The sequence below is a fragment of the Salvelinus alpinus genome, chromosome 16 (assembly GCF_045679555.1).
Source record: "Salvelinus alpinus chromosome 16, SLU_Salpinus.1, whole genome shotgun sequence".
Classification (NCBI taxonomy): Eukaryota; Metazoa; Chordata; class Actinopteri; order Salmoniformes; family Salmonidae; genus Salvelinus; species Salvelinus alpinus.
The window spans coordinates 57,085,715-57,105,264 of NC_092101.1; the positions used below are offsets into that span (position 1 = coordinate 57,085,715).

Below are 19,550 nucleotides of genomic sequence, written 5' to 3' on the forward strand. Positions count from 1 at the left end.
ACTGAAGGACTAGGTCCTATAGGTTCACCACTGAAGGACTAGGTCCTATAGGTTCACCACTGAAGGACTAGGTCCTATAGGTTCACCACTGAAGGACTAGGTCCTATAGGTTCACCACTGAAGGACTAGGTCCTATAGGTTCACCACTGAAGGACTAGGTCCTATAGGTTCACCACTGAAGGACTAGGTCCAGTAGGTTCACCACTGAAGGACTAGGTCCAGTAGGTTCACCACTGAAGGACTAGGTCCAGTAGGTTCACCACTGAAAGACTAGGTCCTATAGATTCACCACTGAAAGACTAGGTCCTATAGGTTCTCCACTGAAGGACTAGGTCCTATAGGTTCTCCACTGAAGGACTAGGTCCTATAGGTTCTCCACTGAAGGACTAGAACCTATAGGTTCTCCACTGAATGACTAGGTCCTATAGGTTCTCCACTGAAGGACTAGGTCCTATAGGTTCACCACCGAAGGACTAGGTCCTATAGGTTCACCACCGAAGGACTAGGTCCAATAGGTTCACCACCGAAGGCCTATAGGTTCACCACCGAAGGCCTATAGGTTCACCACTGAAGGACTAGGTCCTATAGGTTCACCACTGAAGGACTAGGTCCAATAGGTTCTCCACTGAAGGACTAGGTCCTCTAGGTTCACCACTGAAGGACTAGGTCCAATTGGTTCACCACTGAAGGACTAGGTCCAATTGGTTCACCACTGAAGGACTAGGTCCAGTAGGTTCACCACTGAAGGACTAGGTCCTATAGGTTCACCACTGAAGGACTAGGTCCAGTAGGTTCACCACTGAAGGACTAGGTCCTATAGGTTCACCACTAAAGGACTAGGTCCAGTAGGTTCACCACTGAAGGACTAGGTCCTATAGATTCACCACTGAAGGACTAGGTCCTATAGGTTCACCACCGAAGGACTAGGTCCAATTGGTTCACCACTGAAGGACTAGGTCCTATAGGTTCACCACCGAAGGACTAGGTCCTATAGGTTCACCACCGAAGGACTAGGTCCAATTGGTTCACCACTGAAGGACTAGGTCCAGTAGGTTCACCACTGAAGGACTAGGTCCTATAGCTTCACCACTGAAGGACTAGGTCCAGTAGGTTCACCACTGAAGGACTAGGTCCTATAGCTTCACCACTGAAGGACTAGGTCCAGTAGGTTCACCACTGAAGGACTAGGTCCAGTAGGTTCACCACTGAAGGACTAGGTCCTATAGGTTCACCACTGAAGGACTAGGTCCTATAGGTTCACCACTGAAGGACTAGGTCCTATAGGTTCACCACTGAAGGACTAGGTCCTATAGGTTCACCACTGAAGGACTAGGTCCTATAGGTTCACCACTGAAGGACTAGGTCCTATAGGTTCACCACTGAAGGACTAGGTCCTATAGGTTCACCACTGAAGGACTAGGTCCTATAGGTTCACCACTGAAGGACTAGGTCCTATAGGTTCACCACTGAAGGACTAGGTCCTGTAGGTTCTCCACTGAAGGACTAGGTCCTGTAGGTTCACCACTGAAGGACTAGGTCCTATAGGTTCACCACTGAAGGACTAGGTCCTATAGGTTCACCACTGAAGGACTAGGTCCTATAGGTTCACCACTGAAGGACTAGGTCCTGTAGGTTCACCACTGAAGGACTAGGTCCTATAGGTTCACCACTGAAGGACTAGGTCCTATAGGTTCACCACTGAAGGACTAGGTCCTATAGGTTCACCACTGCTCAAACATGTCTATAATATATATATTTTTTTTTAATCTATTGTTATTGACTACGTTTGTTTATTCCATGTGTAACTCTGTGTTGTTGTTTGTGTCGCACTGCTTTACTTTATCTTGGCCAGGTCGCAGTTGTAAATGAGAACTTGTTCTCAACTGGCCTACCTGGTTAAATAAAGGTTAAATAAAAAAATATATATATAGATATAAAGGCTGCTAAGATATTCATGTTTCAAGAAAAGGAATGCATATATTTGGCCTGGTAAAGCTGTTTTATGCGGTCATAGTCGTGGGTTGGGTTTGGGTGAAACTATGTACTGCAGGCTTCATGTCAGGCATATGAACAAACCTCATCAGATTAGATAATACAGGCTTCATGTCAGGCATATGAACAAGCCTCATCAGATTAGATACTACAGGCTTCATGTCAGGCATATGAACAAGCCTGATCAGATTAGACACTACAGTTGATTGACATGGTGATAGTATTGGAGAAAAGTTTATTTTTATTTTTTAAACAGACCCCTCTGACGATGTACGTTAAATTGTGACGTGTCATGACGTAACGTACAGCACGCGTAAAGCAACTCATTCTGTGTTGTACAGCCTCTCTCCACCAGGTGTAGCGCTTCTCTCGAGAGATTAAAAACAAGGGAAAGGGACAGGGACAGGGTCAGGGGAGGACAGGGACATGGTCAGGGGGGGATACCTAGTCAACTGAATGCATTCATTGTTTGCGTCATCATTGTAAGCCATCATGACTCTCAAAAGCCACGACAGCCGCTGTTAACTTCTGAAGATAACATTAGCGCCACACTAAAAAACTGATTCAAATTCGACACAAACTTTCAAATAGGTATGTAATGACACATTATATAAACTCTTTATAGTGTTTTATTTACATTTTAGAGGTGATAAGTTCGGGTGAAAAAAGCCGTTTCCCCACACAACATCTCTCCCCCTTTCACTATCACGCAGTAGGTTTAGCTTCCCCACCCGCCATTTTAAAAAAAGACCCGATGGAGCTCATTGCCTTCTTCAATCATGCAGAGACGGGCAGCATGAAGGCCTCGTCATTGATTTTGTTGGAAAGGGGAGATATTGTGCTTTACAATAGTGTTCATATTACAGTTGACCTGGAACTATGACCTTTTTTGGGCACTAAAATAAGGTCAATCGTACGGAACAGTGCGATGTACAAAAGTTTGTTAGCTAGCGTTACTCACACATGGGCCTGGAGGGTAGGCGGTAACCAGCGATGGGCCGGGGGCTGTGGTAGTGGCCCATGTTGAAGCCATCCCCAGGGCACTGGGCACAGCAGGTATATGGAGTCAGAGAGTGGTGGTAGAGGCCTGCTGAGGGGGGGGTGGAGTGAAGGGAGTGAGGCTGCTCCAGGCTGGTCATACTAGGGCTGTAACGGCCCGGCAGGGACCTTCCCCGGGAGTAACAGCTCTCCCCTGGGTAGCTGGGGTAGTTTGGGGGGGTGAGGCAGGAGGGCAGGCTGCTGGGGTAAGCAGGTCCAGGACCAGACCAGGCGCTGGTGTAGCTGGGGTGAAGCCAGGAGCCATCAGCCTGGCTGGGGAACGGGGTAGGCTGGCTGTACCCGACTGGGAGGCCTACAGGAGGCTGATACGGCGTGTAGCTGGGCCCCGCCCTCCGACTGCTGAAGGCGGAGCTAGCCATGGAGCTGGGGTCATCACGCTGGAGGTCGGGGTGGAGGTCGGGGCAGAGGTCAGAGCGGAGGTCAGAGCGGAGGTCGGGGTGGAGATCATGGCAGGGGGTAGAGGTTTCGTCATCTTCCTCTGGAGTGTTCTGGAACTCTCTACGGCAGCAGATCAGCTGGGGGGGACACCTACTGGGACAGAGGTCAGTTAGGGGTCAGAGGTTAGGGTTAGGCCTGGGACAGAGGACAGGCTTCAGTTACATCATGTACTGTGCCTTCAGGAAGTATACACACACATTGATTTATTCCACATTTTGTTGTGTTACAAAGTGGGATTAAAATAGATTGTAATTGTTTTTATCAACGATCTACACAAAATACTCTGTCAAAGTTAATTAAAAATGTGAATATTTGTAAAAAAAAAAAAAAAAAAATCTAATATACAGTATGATTAGATAAGTATTCAACCCCGAGTCAATACACGTTAGAATCCCGTTCGGAAAGGGCCTCCCGAGTGGCACAGTGGTCTAGCTGTGCCACGAGAGATTCTGGGTTCGAGTTCAGGCTCTGTCACAGCCAGCCACGACCTCGCACAATTGCCCCAGCGTGGTCCGGGTTAGGGGAGGGTTTGGCCGGCAGGGATGTCATTGTCCTATCGCTCACTAGCGACTCCTGTGGCGGGCCGGGTGCAGTGCACGCTGACACGGTCGCCAGGTGTACGGTGTTTCCTCCGACACATTGGTGCGGCTAGCTTCCGGGTTAAGTGGGCATTGTGTTAAGAAGCAGTGCGGTTGGGTCGCGTTTTGGAGGACGCATGGCTATCGGCCTTTGCCTCTCCCGAGTCCGGAGGGGAGTTGCAGCGATGAGACAAAACTGTAACTACCAATTGGATACCACGAAATTGGGGAGAGAAAGGGGTAAAAAAAAAGAAAATGCTGCACTAACATTTAAAAGTGTCATATTCAATGGGCGTGGGCCACTCTGCCCCTGGCTCATCTGGCTAGAGGTAACCAATGGGAAGAACAACCAAATTATTGGTAGAAGTAGAAGTAGGAGATACGTTTGTATAAACTCACTAGAAGGTGGTGTATTACTTTAGTGTCTTGTCGCAAACAGAGTACAAGTTTTGGAATATTTTTATTCTGTACAGGCTTCCTTCTTTTCACTCTGTCATTTAGGTTAGTATTGTGGAGTAACTACAATGTTGTTGATCCATCCTCAGTTCTCTCCTATCACATCCTTCTCCTATCCTGAGCCAAAGGGACCAACGCTGGCCTGGAGTGGCCCAGAAGTAGATGGTCATCGTGGAAGGAGTCCTGAGCCAAAGGGACCAACGCTGGCCTGGAGTGGCCCAGAAGTAGATGGTCATCGTGGAAGGAGAGCCCTGCTGGACCATGGGTTGGGTCTGGTTAAGTGGTCAACTTTACTATAGCATTGATAAGAAAAATGCCTTTTAAGACTATGACCAACAATGTTCTATGAATCTTAATGGATTAAATGCTGCACTGTTGGGTTTGTGGTGACATCGATGAGAACCGTTCCAAACAATGAGAAGGATCTGAAGGCTCCATTTAAGAGACTACAAACCTGGAATGAGGACATCACTCAGGCACCTTCCTCCAGGTTCTGTAATGTGTTTTTCCCTGGATATGGAGGGTAAACAGGCTCTGCAAAACAGAGTTTCTTTTGGCAGGTCAAGGGGGCACTCGTGCAATCATTGGCGATGAATGTTGTACTTTTGTCCCAGATCACTCTTCTAATATGACTGATCTCTCCGAATACGTTACCACTGTTGCTAAGAATAATTCTCCACAACCAGAGTGGACGCTTGCAAATTGGTTTGAGTTCCTGTTTAGAAGTTAGGGATCCCAAATTGCCAAATGAGCTGCAGCTATGGCTGTTGCAGTGACCGTATTACCGCCACACCAGCGATCACGAGTCATGAAGGCAGTCAAATTCCACGTGACCATTTAGTCACGGTGATTAGGCTTCTCCAAGCTCTGATGCTGCTGCTGGTCATTAGTAGCCTACCAAACTGCCTGGTACTCAGCACTCTATTGTCCCTCTAATCACGCTGACATCAATGCAAATATATTTGAAAATCTAATCCAACACTTCATGAGAGCTCATGAGCTCATGTTGCGCAACATTTCTATAGGCTATGCATGAGAAAACAGAGTGATGGCCTCTATTAAAAAGAGGAGGATCCCATCAGCTTTCTATAGGCCAGGCCTACTATATTTACTTCTCAACTTTCCTAATATTAAGCACATTGCTTGTCTTTACAACAGGAGTAGAGCCTACCTGGCTAAAATGAACCACAGTAAGAGCACCCTCCATTTGCTATTTAATGCAGAGATGACATGTATTTTTTCCTCCTGCCCCTGTTTCAGGACAGGTGCATAATAATGGTCCATCCTAAATCAAAACAAATGTCACACATATATAACTTACTATATGTAAAGACAACTGATGGGTGACAATATTAGCCTATCACTTGTGAATGATGCCCAGCTTGTGTGCCATAAGCCTTTCCCCCCCAGAGTTTTTCAAATTATAGTTGCACACCTCATGTGCACACCTCATGTAGCATAGCCCATAGGCCTATATGTTTTGATATGGTTTATATTACAACTAAAATGGGCAAATAACTTTTAAAATGAAGCACATTAATCTGCTTTACAAGGGGTGTAGAGCCTAACTACATATATAAGCAGCATGTGAGTTTCAAGTTTGGGGAAGATCATTGTCACCATAAAAATTCCCCTTTGTAATAAAAGCATTACCTGCATAATCTCATTTGTGGTCACTTTTGATCATGGTGTTTTCCAGCTAATGGAACATTTGCGCTTTTAGCCTACTGCCATGTCCGCATTGCTGCGTTTATAATGTGAAGAAATAGCCTAATAGTTCATCAACATTTTAGCTAAACTTTCTGTTTTTTTTTATGCTAGTGGTTGTATTAATTTGGGATCTATCGCATCCCACAACTGTCCCAGACTATGTTAGAAAATTGATTTCTTGCACAGAATAGAAAAGGTCAGCTGTTGTACTATGGGGGAGAGTAGATTGACATTATTGATTATATTATATTATTATTGATATAGATTGGCTAGTGCTTTTGCTGTTCGTTAGGACTACTCATCTTGTTGGCTGATGAAAAGTAAATGTGGACAGTTCTTCCAATATCTTCAATATGCACCTCTGAATTGGATAAGATGTGTCTGTCTTCACTTGTAGCCTGTGAGAAAGACCCGATCACATGAGCCATGTGAGTGAGGTTCTTCGGTGCAGGCAGCACTCAGGGAGAAGGGCACAACGGCCACTGGCCGCAAAAGGCATGGATTGTTTTAGGGTGCATTCTGGCCACACAAAGGGGATGCCGCTGGGAAATTCGAGGGATTAGCAAGTGCTTGTCAAATTGTGAATGAGTGACTGATGTACAGGCTTGTGTACAGCCTGCTTAAAAAACAAAGCAGAGCTCATGCCTTTCAAGTGACTTTCAAATCATTTTTAAGTCATTTAGCAGACGCTCTTATCCAGAGCGACTTACAAATTGGTGCATTCACCTTATGAATCATCATTAGAGTCTCATCATGCAGCCTTACAATGTATTAAACATCAAAACATACATAGCCCAACGTTTGTAGAACAACTAAAGTTACATTAGTAACTCTAAATGAAGCATATAGGAGGACCTGTTTCTTTGTTAGCCGCTCAACACAGAATAGCTGCATGTGAACACTCCCTCAAATCATTTGGAGAAAACATCCTGTCTATTTTATTCAGCTTTGATCAACTATATTCTTCATACTATAAATAATATAAAATAATGATATGGAATTCTCAGCAAATCTTGTGTGCTAAAGGAAGCCAGGAGATGCTAAATGTGTTTATGTTAATTATGGTCAATTACCGTGAGACAGACAGTGAGACAGACAGTTATTTGCTTGACAATCACTGACTGAGGAAGTGTTGTGACCACCACAGCCTTAGCTGCAGCATGTGGTTTTTTTCTTAGTTTGTGTTAACATGCTGTGTGTGTATTTTTGATAAATTCACTCCCGTTAATAGAAGTATAACCTTTATTAGGATGACAGTATCACCATACTAATTAGATTGTATAACCCAGAAGGGTTTGAAAGTGTTTATCGTTTTTTTACCATTATTATCATAGAAGTGATAAAAGTAGGAAACGTGGAGGAAAAATGTATGGTCTGGAGACAGCCTTGAACATCTAGTCTCATACTATGCACTCGCACATCTTAGCAATCTTTTTTTGCAGGTGCATGTCAACATTTGAACAAGATGAAATTCCACAGGCCACAATCAACAGCCTGATCAACTCTATGCGAATGAGATGTGTTGCGCTGCATGAGGCAAATGGTGGTCACACCAGATACTGACTGGTTTTCTGATCCACACCCCTATCTTTTTTTTTAAGGTGTCTGTGACGAACAGATGCATATCTGTATTCTCAGTCATGTGAAATCTATAGATTAGGGCCTCATTTATTTATTTGCAATCAAACGCCAGAACCGTCTCCGTCTGCTTAGCGATCATACTCTAATTGCACTGGGCATTCCTTAGCGATCATACTCTAATTCCACTAGGCATTCCTCAGCTATCATACTCTAATTCCACTGGGCATTCCTTAGCGATCAGACTCTAATTCCACTGGGCATTCCTCAGCTATCATACTCTAATTCCACTGGGCATTCCTTAGCGATCATACTCTAATTCCACTGGGCATTCCTTAGCGATCATACTCTAATTCCACTGGGCATTCCTTAGCGATCATACTCTAATTCCACTGGGCATTCCTTAGCGATCATACTCCAATTCCACTGGGCATTCCTTAGCAATCATACTCTAATTCCACTGGGCATTCCTTAGCGATCATACTCTAATTCCACTGGGCATTCCTTAGCGATCATACTCTAATTCCACTGGGCATTCCTTAGCGATCATACTCTAATTCCACTAGGCATTCCTCAGCTATCATACTCTAATTCCACTGGGCATTCCTCAGCGATCATACTCTAATTCCACTGGGCATTCCTTAGCGATCATACTCTAATTCCACTGGGCATTCCTTAGCGATCATACTCTAATTCCACTGGGCATTCCTTAGCGATCATACTCTAATTCCACTGGGCATTCCTTAGCGATCATACTCTAATTCCACTGGGCATTCCTTAGCGATCATACTCTAATTCCACTGGGCATTCCTTAGCGATCATACTCTAATTCCACTGGGCATTCCTTAGCGATCATACTCCAATTCCACTGGGCATTCCTTAGCAATCATACTCTAATTCCACTGGGCATTCCTTAGCGATCATACTCTAATTCCACTGGGCATTCCTTAGCGATCATACTCTAATTCCACTGGGCATTCCTTAGCGATCATACACTAATTCCACTGGGCATTCCTTAGCTATCATACACTAATTCCACTGGGCATTCCTTAGCTATCATACTCTAATTCCACTGGGCATTCCTTAGCTATCATACTCTAATTCCACTGGGCATTCCTTAGTGATCATACTCTAATTCCACTGGGCATTCCTTAGCGATCATACTCTAATTCCACTGGGCATTCCTTAGCGATCATACTCTAATTCCACTGGGCATTCCTTAGCGATCATACTCTAATTCCACTGGGCATTCCTTAGCGATCATACTCTAATTCCACTGGGCATTCCTTAGCAATCATACTCCAATTCCACTGGGCATTCCTTAGCGATCATACTCTAATTCCACTGGGCATTCCTTAGCGATCATACTCTAATTCCACTGGGCATTCCTTAGCGATCATACTCTAATTCCACTGGGCATTCCTTAGCGATCATACACTAATTCCACTGGGCATTCCTTAGCTATCATACACTAATTCCACTGGGCATTCCTTAGCGATCATACTCTAATTCCACTGGGCATTCCTTAGCTATCATACTCTAATTCCACTGGGCATTCCTTAGCTATCATACTCTAATTCCACTGGGCATTCCTTAGCTATCATACTCTAATTCCACTGGGCATTCCTTAGCTATTATACTCTAATTCCACTGATTTCTAAACTCGGTCCTCCAGAAAGTGGAGAGCAACACTTATGCAGCTCTACTACGTGATATCTTTCAAAAAAAGCTGCGTAAAATATATTTGACTTTGTAAAAATCTGTGTTTTTGGACCGAACTTGCTTAACACTTTTTCCATTTGGTTTCTTCCTTCACAGACTCCATGAAATGGTGACTTGGTTTCCTAGAAACAAGTGGTGAATTAACTAACCCTTTGGCTAAACTTACCCCACTCTCCCCTACAAATGTTTCAGTAATTCCGTTACCAATTTAGTGACAGCACTGATATCAAACTTGATATCAGTAAACTAATTGGTAGGTCTACCTTGTTATTTCTGTAAACTTTCATTATGCTTCCTCTTCATGAAGGAGAGAAATTAGAAATATCTTCAAGATACAGTATGTGGCATTTCTGCCCCCCCCCCCCAGTTTTATCATTGAATGTGATACAAAATGAGGCAACGGACCATGTGGACGGAGCGGTCAGGCTGTTTGGAGTGTTTATCCGACTGGATAAACAAAGTTATAATAATTATGTCCCCCCCCATTTCTAAAACCAAAGTTGCGCCGATGGTTTTTGGTAATAGAATGACAAGGCAATGTTTCTCCAAACTTACAGAAGGCAAATCGTTTCTCCAAACTAAACGTTGATGTTAGTTGGCAGGGTGCTTTACCTCAACATTATTGTGTATTGATGTATTCTAATATCTTTTAAGACTTTTTCTGCTAGACGTTTTCTTAGACCGCTTCTCAATCTGTTCGACCAGAAATTAAAGACTTTTGCTAAATTATTAGGATGGAAAATGATTGAAAAATGTATATACACCTTAATTTCGCAAACACATTTACTCTTGTCTTTCATTTGACAATCTCCTATGAATTTCACATGTTGGTGCTCATGTGTCCTTTTACATGGAAATGTCCTATAGTAGGACATACTGTATGTAGCATGTAGGCCTACCTGTTAGTAGCTTTGGGTGAGTAACAGGGAGTGGGCAGCATCATTCTGTCTGCCACAGTGGAGGATCAGCTGCTGTCAAGTCCCAGCAACACACAGCCTGCCAAAATAAACATCACATGTAACTTACAGCAACACACAACATCCTGTTAGCAAAGAATGAGGGCAATTCTACAGTAACAGAATGACTGGTTTTTTTTCACTTTAAAAGTATGCTGAGCTAAAACCAATGATTTCAAAGTTCAACAAACCATACAACTCCATGCACAAGGACTTCTTCGAAACAATTTACACTGAACATTTTACAAAAACACATTTACTCCAACAGTGCAGATGCAAAGTTTAGTAACAGAATGATGGTAAAATTCCGCTACGTTTTCACAAAACTCCTAAATATCTACTCTGAGTTAAGATTCAAAGATGTCTATATGTATAAACAATGGAGTGTCACCTAAATCTATTTTGGTTATTGAACTACAGTAAGTGAAGTAGATTTACACCCGGTAACAGAATTACGGTAACGGAATTACATCATGATCCATGATCTGTAGTACACAGAAATGCATAATTATGAATAAGAATGTTTTATTTTTTTAACTAGGTAAGTCAGTTAAGAACTAATTATTATTTACAATGGCGGCCTCCTGCGGGGACGGGGGCTGAGATTAAAAATGTAGGACAAACACATCATGACAAGAACACAATTCTCTTCATAGTGATGTATCCTGAATAGGTACACAAAGGTAGAAACATCATAGATGTCTGTGTTTCACTTCAGACAGGACACATATCCCAGGACATACTTCAGACAGGACACATATCCCAGGACATACTTCAGACAGGACACATATCCCAGGACATACTTCAGACAGGACACATATCCCAGGACATACTTCAGACAGGACACATATTCCAGGACATACTTCAGACAGGACACATATCCCAGGACATACTTCAGACAGGACACATATCCCAGGACATACTTCAGACAGGACACATATCCCAGGACATACTTCAGACAGGACACATATCCCAGGACATACTTCAGACAGGACACATATCCCAGGACATACTTCAGACAGGACACATATCCCAGGACATACTTCAGACGGGACACATATCCCAGGACATACTTCAGACAGGACACATATCCCAGGACATACTTCAGACAGGGCACATATCCCAGGACATACTTCAGACAGGACACATATCCCAGGACATACTTCAGACAGGACACATATCCCAGGACATACTTCAGACAGGACACATATGCCAGGACATACTTCAGACAGGACACATATCCCAGGACATACTTCAGACAGGACACATATCCCAAGGGGCTTTCTACTGGGCCCACCCATAACCACAGCCATACTCTGGACCTGGTTATTACCAAGGGGCTTTCTACTGGGCCCACCCATAACCACAGCCATAATCTGGACCTGGTTATTACCAAGGGGCTTTCTACTGGCCCCACCCATAACCACAGCCATACTCTGGACCTGGTTATTACCAAGGGGCTTTCTACTAGGCCCACCCATAACCACAGCCATAATCTGGACCTGGTTATTACCAAGGGGCTTTCTACTGGGCCCATCCATAACCACAGCCATACTCTGGACCTGGTTATTACCAAGGGGCTTTCTACTGGGCCCACCAATAACCACAGCCATACTCTGGACCTGGTTATTACCAAGGGGCTTTCTACTAGGCCCACCCATAACCACAGCCATACTCTGGACCTGGTTATTACCAAGGGGCTTTCTACTGGGCCCACCCATAACCACAGCCATACTCTGGACCTGGTTATTACCAAGGGGCTTTCTATTGACATATCCTCTATTGTTGATGTTGCTTTCTCTGATCACCACTGGGGATTTATACTACCTTGTTTCCCACAGCACAGGGTAATACTGAACGCATTATTAAGAAACGCTATCTTACCTCTGAAGTTGCTACAACAATACTCCACCACCTATTCTGCATTCCTCTTGTGATGATTGAATATCCGATAACTTTAATAGCACATTTTTGTACCTTTATTTAACTAGGCAAGTCAGTTAAGAACACATTCTTATTTTCAATGACGGCAGGTAACAGTGGGGTAACTGCCTTGTTCAGGGGCAGAACGACAGATTTTTACCTTGTCAGCTCGGGGATTTGATCTTGCAACCTTTCGGTTACTAGTCCAATGCTCTAACCACTTGATGCCATAGCTCCAGTAAGGTTAAAAAAGGCCACATCCAAACAGATGACCTTAGATGACTGAGGAAACTAATCAATTAAAGAGACATTGCAGAAAGACAGAGCAGAAGAGGAGAAAGTCAAAGTTGCAGGTCCACTATGATATTCTGAGAGAGCAACTAGAAATGCCAAACGGGCTCATTTTATCACTAATGAGAATAATTTGAGTGCTCTTCTTGACCATTGATGGCCTGATGAATCCCCAGCAAAACTATGTGAGCTTTCCTCCACATCTAAATGTGGTGAGTTTGCACAGACGATACACAACATTACATTTCTGTGTCAGAAGAGGATTTCAGCTCCATGGATAAATTATTAGACTGTATTAGGGATTGAAATAGTCACAACTTCCTCCAGCTAAATCAAGACAAGACCGAGGTACTTGTTGTTGGAGCCAAAGCACCGAGGTACTTGTTGTTGGAGCCAAAGCACAGAGGTACTTATTGTTGGAGCCAAAGCACAGAGGTACTTATTGTTGGAGCCAAAGCACCGAGGTACTTGTTGTTGTAGCCAAAGCACAGAGGTACTTGTTGTTGGAGCCAAAGCACCGAGGTACTTATTGTTGGAGCCAGAAAGAAAGACTCATACTTTTACTACAAGCAGGCTTGACTACTGTAATGCTCTCCTGTCTGGTCTACTCAAGAAAGCCATTGGTCAACTGCAAAACATACAGCATGCTGCAGGGTACTGACCAAGACCAGACGGAGAAAACACATTACACCGGTTTTAAGGTCTCTGCACTGGCTGCGAGTTTTAGAATTAATTTGAAGATTATTCTATTGGTTTTCAACTCACTCCATGATTGTTCACCCCAATACATGTCAGACATGCTTTTAAGTTATGTATCCAGTAGGTCCCTCAGGTCCTCTGGCCTTTTAACTATCCCAAAGCCTAGGACCAAGAGGCATGGAGAGACAGCCTTATAACTATCCCAAAGCCTAGGACCAAGAGGCATGGAGAGACAGCCTTTTAACTATCCCAAAGCCTAGGACCAAGAGGCATGGAGAGACAGCCTTATAACTATCCCAAAGCCTAGGACCAAGAGGCATGGAGAGACAGCCTTATAACTATCCCAAAGCCTAGGACAAAGAGGCATGGAGGCAGCCTTTAGTTACTATGCCCCCAGCCTCTGGAATAGCCTGCCAGAGAACCTGAGGGGGGCTGAAACTGTGAACATATTTAAAAGGGAACTTAAAACACCTTTTTAGCTTTGCTTTTCCTCAGGGGGCTTTTTAGTTGTTCAGTTTGTGTCATTCTTTTGTTTATAGTATGTTTGTTGTGAAGTAAATATTTCAGCTTTTATTTTCATTGTGTTTTGTTAGTTTTGCATTCCATGTCTGAAATGTGCTGTATAAATAAAGCTTGATTTGATAGTCAGATTAATGATACACCATTTTGGTAAATTAGTTTAAAATGGAAAGGCTATTGAGTCAACGTGCCGTGCCACCTACAGCTCCTCTGCTCTGAGGGACTTTTCTGAACCTGTAGCAGTAATTTACCAGCAGTATAGTCTGTTATCGAGTAGCAATAGTTGGGAGGAGGAGGACGCGATGCGAGTTCAGTGGAAATACAAACTCGACTCTCACTGATGGGAAACCAAACCACCAACATACCCTCATCTAATGTTAATATGGGTCTTGATTGTAGGCCTACATGTCCTCAAATGGCTCTCTATTCCCTATTTAGTGCAAAAGAAGGGCACTATGTAGGGTGAAGGGTGTCATTTGGGACACATCGCGCAGACACACAGTCCAGGGTTCTAACTTCTAGGTTAGACACCATACAGTCAGTCCAGGGTTCTAACTTCTAGGTTAGAAACCATACAGTCAGTCCAGGGTTCTAACTTCTAGGTTAGAAACCATACAGTCAGTCCAGGGTTCTAACTTCTAGGTTAGACACCATACAGTCAGTCCAGGGTTCTAACTTCTAGGTTAGACACCATACAGTCACAGTCCAGGGTTATAAAAGTTCAAGTTTATGATATGTGAGGTAACACAACATTCACAGCATTCCAGCTCTGTTTTTACATAGACGGATAACCAACAATCAGAAGCCAGAAGTATATTTACATGGTTACATTGGTGTAATGAAACCGGAGTCATTTAATAAAATATTTAAGGTGAGTACAGGTTTGGGTTTTTGAGTTTTTATAATTTGCTATGGTTTGGGAAAGAGGAATCTGTTCCATCTCCAGATGTGATGCACAAAGCCTAGAGTAACTAGATTCAACTGTCAGAGCAAATGGTCAGGGGATGGAAAATAATTAACACACTGCAAATTGACCATAACTAAGGCCATAAAGAGAATGTAAAAGGAAAACAATCACTGGCGGGCTGGTTTTGGCCCGCAGGCCGCCTGTTGCAGACCCCTGGCCTAGAGGCTATACATCTCGCTGATGAAGTCACGTTTTCCACTGAAGCAGCGGTGGCAGTAGCGTTGACCCTGATTCATAACATTAGCTGAACTCATATTTTCCAACAGTTTCACATTCTGCTTGACATGGTCACACTCTGCGCATGTAAAGGTGCACAGAAACTGCCCCCGAGACATCTATCCTATCTACCGCAAAAAATCTGCGTCGAGCGCAATTTCGACTGGTGCCTCTTCCTGTCGCTTTCCTGTGTTCAGAACTACGGTCTTTCAGTTATCAACATGAACTTTCAGAAGCCTTTATTGTGACACTGAATTTAAAAATGTCAGAAGTTGACTTTCTGATTCTTGACATGGAAAATACTACAGGCACGTGCATTACACCCTGGACTAGAGCTAGACGCGCCTTGCAATTGTACTTTCAGAACAAAATATTCAGGAAATTATTAGTTTTTTTGTTGCAACAAATCTTTACCGATAACATTTAAATGTTGTGAAAGAAACATGAACAGATCCCGTTCTGCGGTGGATACATAAAGACATTGGATTGGTGTGAACTACATGCACGTCAACTAGTAATTTAGCTCCATCTTTGCAGTAGCTTGGTGGTAGTTGAACAAATTCAAATCTAGGTCGTGTTTTCAGTAGTTGATTACTTTATTGCCATTTAGGGGTGTAGGTAACTACTGGAATTACACAACACTTGTTAGCCACCGTCACAAGTGCCTAATTGTCACTTTTAAAAAGTTGTTTTTAAAAGGCTAAATTACACTGTGGTAACGTATGGCCCAATAGTGATCTGTTCTTGCAATTTGTATTCAATGACATTTCAGATTTGCATAAGACAATTTTTCACTGAGTACTTGGATGTAGCAAACGCCTTTTAAAAAGTAACTTCAGTTAAGTAAACTAAACTTTTTTGGGCGACCGCACCAAATTCACATAGAAATGTGAGTCATAGATCATTCATTATCTTTGAGAGCAAATCTAAGAAGCAGTAGAGCTGTTCTATGTGTGCTATTTCTATGCTCCGTTCTTAAGATTAGTTTGAGTCTTTTACTTTCAGTTTTGTACACCAGCTTTAAACAGATGAAAATACAATATTTAGTTATGGAAAATATATTTCACAGGGGTGTAGACGGTACAATGATTCTCTACACAATGACTGCTCTGTTACATACACTGACATTAATTAGGTGAACTACGATCATTTTAGCAACCAGGAGCAATTTCTGCAGTGCATATTTAAGGGTAGCTTTAGTGCAGTTTTAATTTCTTCCATTGTGAAGTAATTGACAGATTGGTAAACTATATTTTCAGAGTAGCTTCCTGGTGTAAGTGAAAAAGATGAGATCCACATCTCATATTAACCAGAGCACAGTGCTCTAGAAAGGCTATTTCACCTACCTCATGTTCAAAATAAGGATTTTAATCCAGATCTGACGGTTTGTTCCAAATTCTATGCGTAAAGTTGAAAATCGAAGAGCCGGTATGGTATGTCTCGACACTCGCACTCACTCAATTGACACTGTCAAGAGAGAAACGTTTACCAAGCGCAGCCTCCCCTCTTCGGTCAATAACCGACGTTGTTGGTGTAACGGATGTGAAATGGCTAGCTAGTTAGCGGGTACGCGCTAGTAGCATTTCAATCAGTTACGTCACTTGCTCTGAGACTTTAAGTAGGGTTTCCCCTTGCTGTGCAAGGGCCGTGGCCTTTGTGGAGCGATGGGTAACGACGCTTCGTGGGCGACCGTTGTTGATGTGTGCAGAAGGTCCCTGGTTCGCGCCCGTGTCGGGGCGAGGGGACGGTGTAAAGTTATACTGTTACATTTGCATAGTTCTGTATACGTCACGACAAACTCAACACGTTGATGGCGGCATGGGAGGTCGTAACATTTATAGCTGAGGAACAATTACGGTTCTCACGTTAATAATTTTAGGCTGCAGTTGCAACGAACAAAAATATATACCCATACAATGTAGCTATTTTGAATAATTTTGTCATTAATCAAGCCATCACTAACATCTTCATTACTAGCAGTATGGATTAAGGTCAAAACCAAACTGTTGCGGAGATATTGGATGTTGAGACTTCCAAGGAGAAAATAGCTTATGCTGAAACTCATTCATATGCTTGCAGTCATACCGGAATACCTCAACCAGGGAGCAACTTCCAAAGAGGCTGACAAGTGAACCATCACTGAGTCAGCAACAGGACAACATCATCAGTATCCTCGCTGCTAAAATCAGAGAGCGAAGATGACATAATGGATTTGGTGAAATAACACTGTCAGCACCGTTAACCTGAAGAAAGCGATTGATTTCAATTCTGAGGAAGTAAATACTCTGAAGCAACAGAACGCAACATTGAAAACTCAGGTTGCAAAGCAGGAGAAGAAACTCACTGAAATGGAGTAAATGGTAAACGAGACTGACCGATAGGGTCGGAGATGGAATCTTCGAATTTACGGAATCGCAGAAAGATCTGAGGAGAACATCAACGCAAAGTGAAGGACATTTGCAGGACAATAGTTCACGAGCATAAATGATTCGGGAGACAGACGCAGGAATGCGTAATCGTTTTTTAAAATGTAGCCCAAATTACGGCGTGCAGTGTAAAGGCTCAGGGACGAAGACCAAACAAACACGTAACAAAAACACACGGTTGAAACACAAACAAAAGAGCGAGGAGTATCTTGAATAGATTAACACACTAAAGGCTGATTTTACTCAAATGTGGGTAATTGGATGCTTAGATGTAACCATAGACCGTCTTATTTTTTGCACAGGGTCAATTAAACATGAAAATAAAGGGAGAGATATCAGACTTCTATTTTAAAGAAGCACAAACAGGCAGATCAGGTGCAAAGACCCCAGCCCTTGCATCACCATCGGTCCCCAAAGCAGCTCCCTACCTGAGGCTAGTTAGAGTGGTCAGACTTCACAAGGACCCAGTCTACCACCACCAGTTCAGAGCAGCTACCAGGCAGTCAGTCACATGCCCAGTTCAGCATTTAAGTTTAGCTTCAGCTTGTAATAGATTATTTTGTCAGATTAAGCCTCATTTTAAAATATTTGTTGATTCATGTGTGTTCTTGTTTTGATGGCTGTGGCATTTTTATTATGATTATACAGTAATGGTTCTTGTGTTATTTTAATGTAATAGATGTATCAAGGGATGACACAGAGACCTCTGAGCGAGACAGTGAGCCAGAGCTGCCAGGAGATGTCATCGAGCCCCTCCCAACTGCATCAAGGGAAGACAGAGACCTCTGGCTCTGAGCAGGACAGTGAGCCAGAGCTGCCAGGAGATGGGAGCCCCTCCCAACTGTACCAGATATGCTGTTCTAGAAGGACCCAATGGTAGGCCAGGCCTATACTTTAAACTACACATTTTAGTTAGTATCTAATCTTGTGGATCCCTTCATTATACATTTCCAAAGATATGACACATTATTTAACGTGTATTTCAGACATGTCAAGATCCAGAGCAGAGGGTCCTGTACAGCCGTGTTAGAAAACAATTCCCAGAACTCAGCATACTAGGAAAAGGGCTTTCAACAGCTCCTGGTTTAAAGGACAATTCATGGCTTGAATATTCTGTAAATCAAGATTCGACTTATTGTTTCACCTGTAGGCATTTGTCTCTGCCCAATACACCTGAATCTGCCTTCACATCACAGTCAGGTTTTTGTCAACTGGAAAAAGGCGCTGTTTAAAGATTCTAGGTTTAAGCTTCGTTCGAAGGCAGAGCATCATATCAATGCTATGTATGCTTGGAATCAGCATGAAAGGGCTATTGACAGCAACTCATCAATGTTAGATGTCATAAATGAGGACCGGAAAAAGAAAGTGGAGGAAAACTCTACTTACATTAAAACAATTGCAGATGTGCTCCTATTAACTGCAACTCAAAATATAGCGCAGAGAGGTCATCGAGAGTTCTTGAGGGCTGAGCTGAGAAAGCCTGACGGTCTCATAGAGAAAAGGGTGCATGCATGTGGCTGAGCTGAGAAAGCCTGACGGTCTCATAGAGAAAAGGGTGCATGCATGTGGCTGAGCTGAGAAAGCCTGACCGTCTCATAGAGAAAAGGGTGCATGCATGTGGCTGAGCTGAGAAAGCCTGACCGTCTCATAGAGAAAAGGGCGCATGCATGTGGCTGAGCTGAGAAAGCCTGACGGTCTCATAGAGAAAAGGGTGCATGCATGTGGCTGAGCTGAGAAAGCCTGACCGTCTCATAGAGAAAAGGGTGCATGCATGTGGCTGAGCTGAGAAAGCCTGACCGTCTCATAGAGAAAAGGGTGCATGCATGTGGCTGAGCTGAGAAAGCCTGACCGTCTCATAGAGAAAAGGGTGCATGCATGTGGCTGAGCTGAGAAAGCCTGACCGTCTCATAGAGAAAAGGGTGCATGCATGTGGCTGAGCTGCGAAAGCCTGACCGTCTCATAGAGAAAAGGGTGCATGCATGTGGCTGAGCTGAGAAAGCCTGACCGTCTCATAGAGAAA

General features: G+C 43.4%; 1 protein-coding gene across 1 annotated transcript in view; it reads right to left on the reverse strand.

Moving 5' to 3' along the window:
* The window catches only part of traf3ip2l (TRAF3 interacting protein 2-like), a 62,468-nt gene extending 45,515 nt beyond the window's left edge, over positions 1 to 16,953 (reverse strand). Inside the window, exons 1-3 of the mRNA XM_071346672.1 lie at positions 16,451 to 16,953; positions 10,433 to 10,529; positions 2,954 to 3,582 (exon numbers count right to left, since the gene is read on the reverse strand). Coding sequence (XP_071202773.1) covers positions 2,954 to 3,582; positions 10,433 to 10,476 — 673 coding nt within the window. The 5' untranslated portion in view covers positions 10,477 to 10,529; positions 16,451 to 16,953. The remainder of the gene's footprint in view (positions 1 to 2,953; positions 3,583 to 10,432; positions 10,530 to 16,450) is intronic.
* Between the last annotated feature and the right edge of the window lie 2,597 nt (positions 16,954 to 19,550).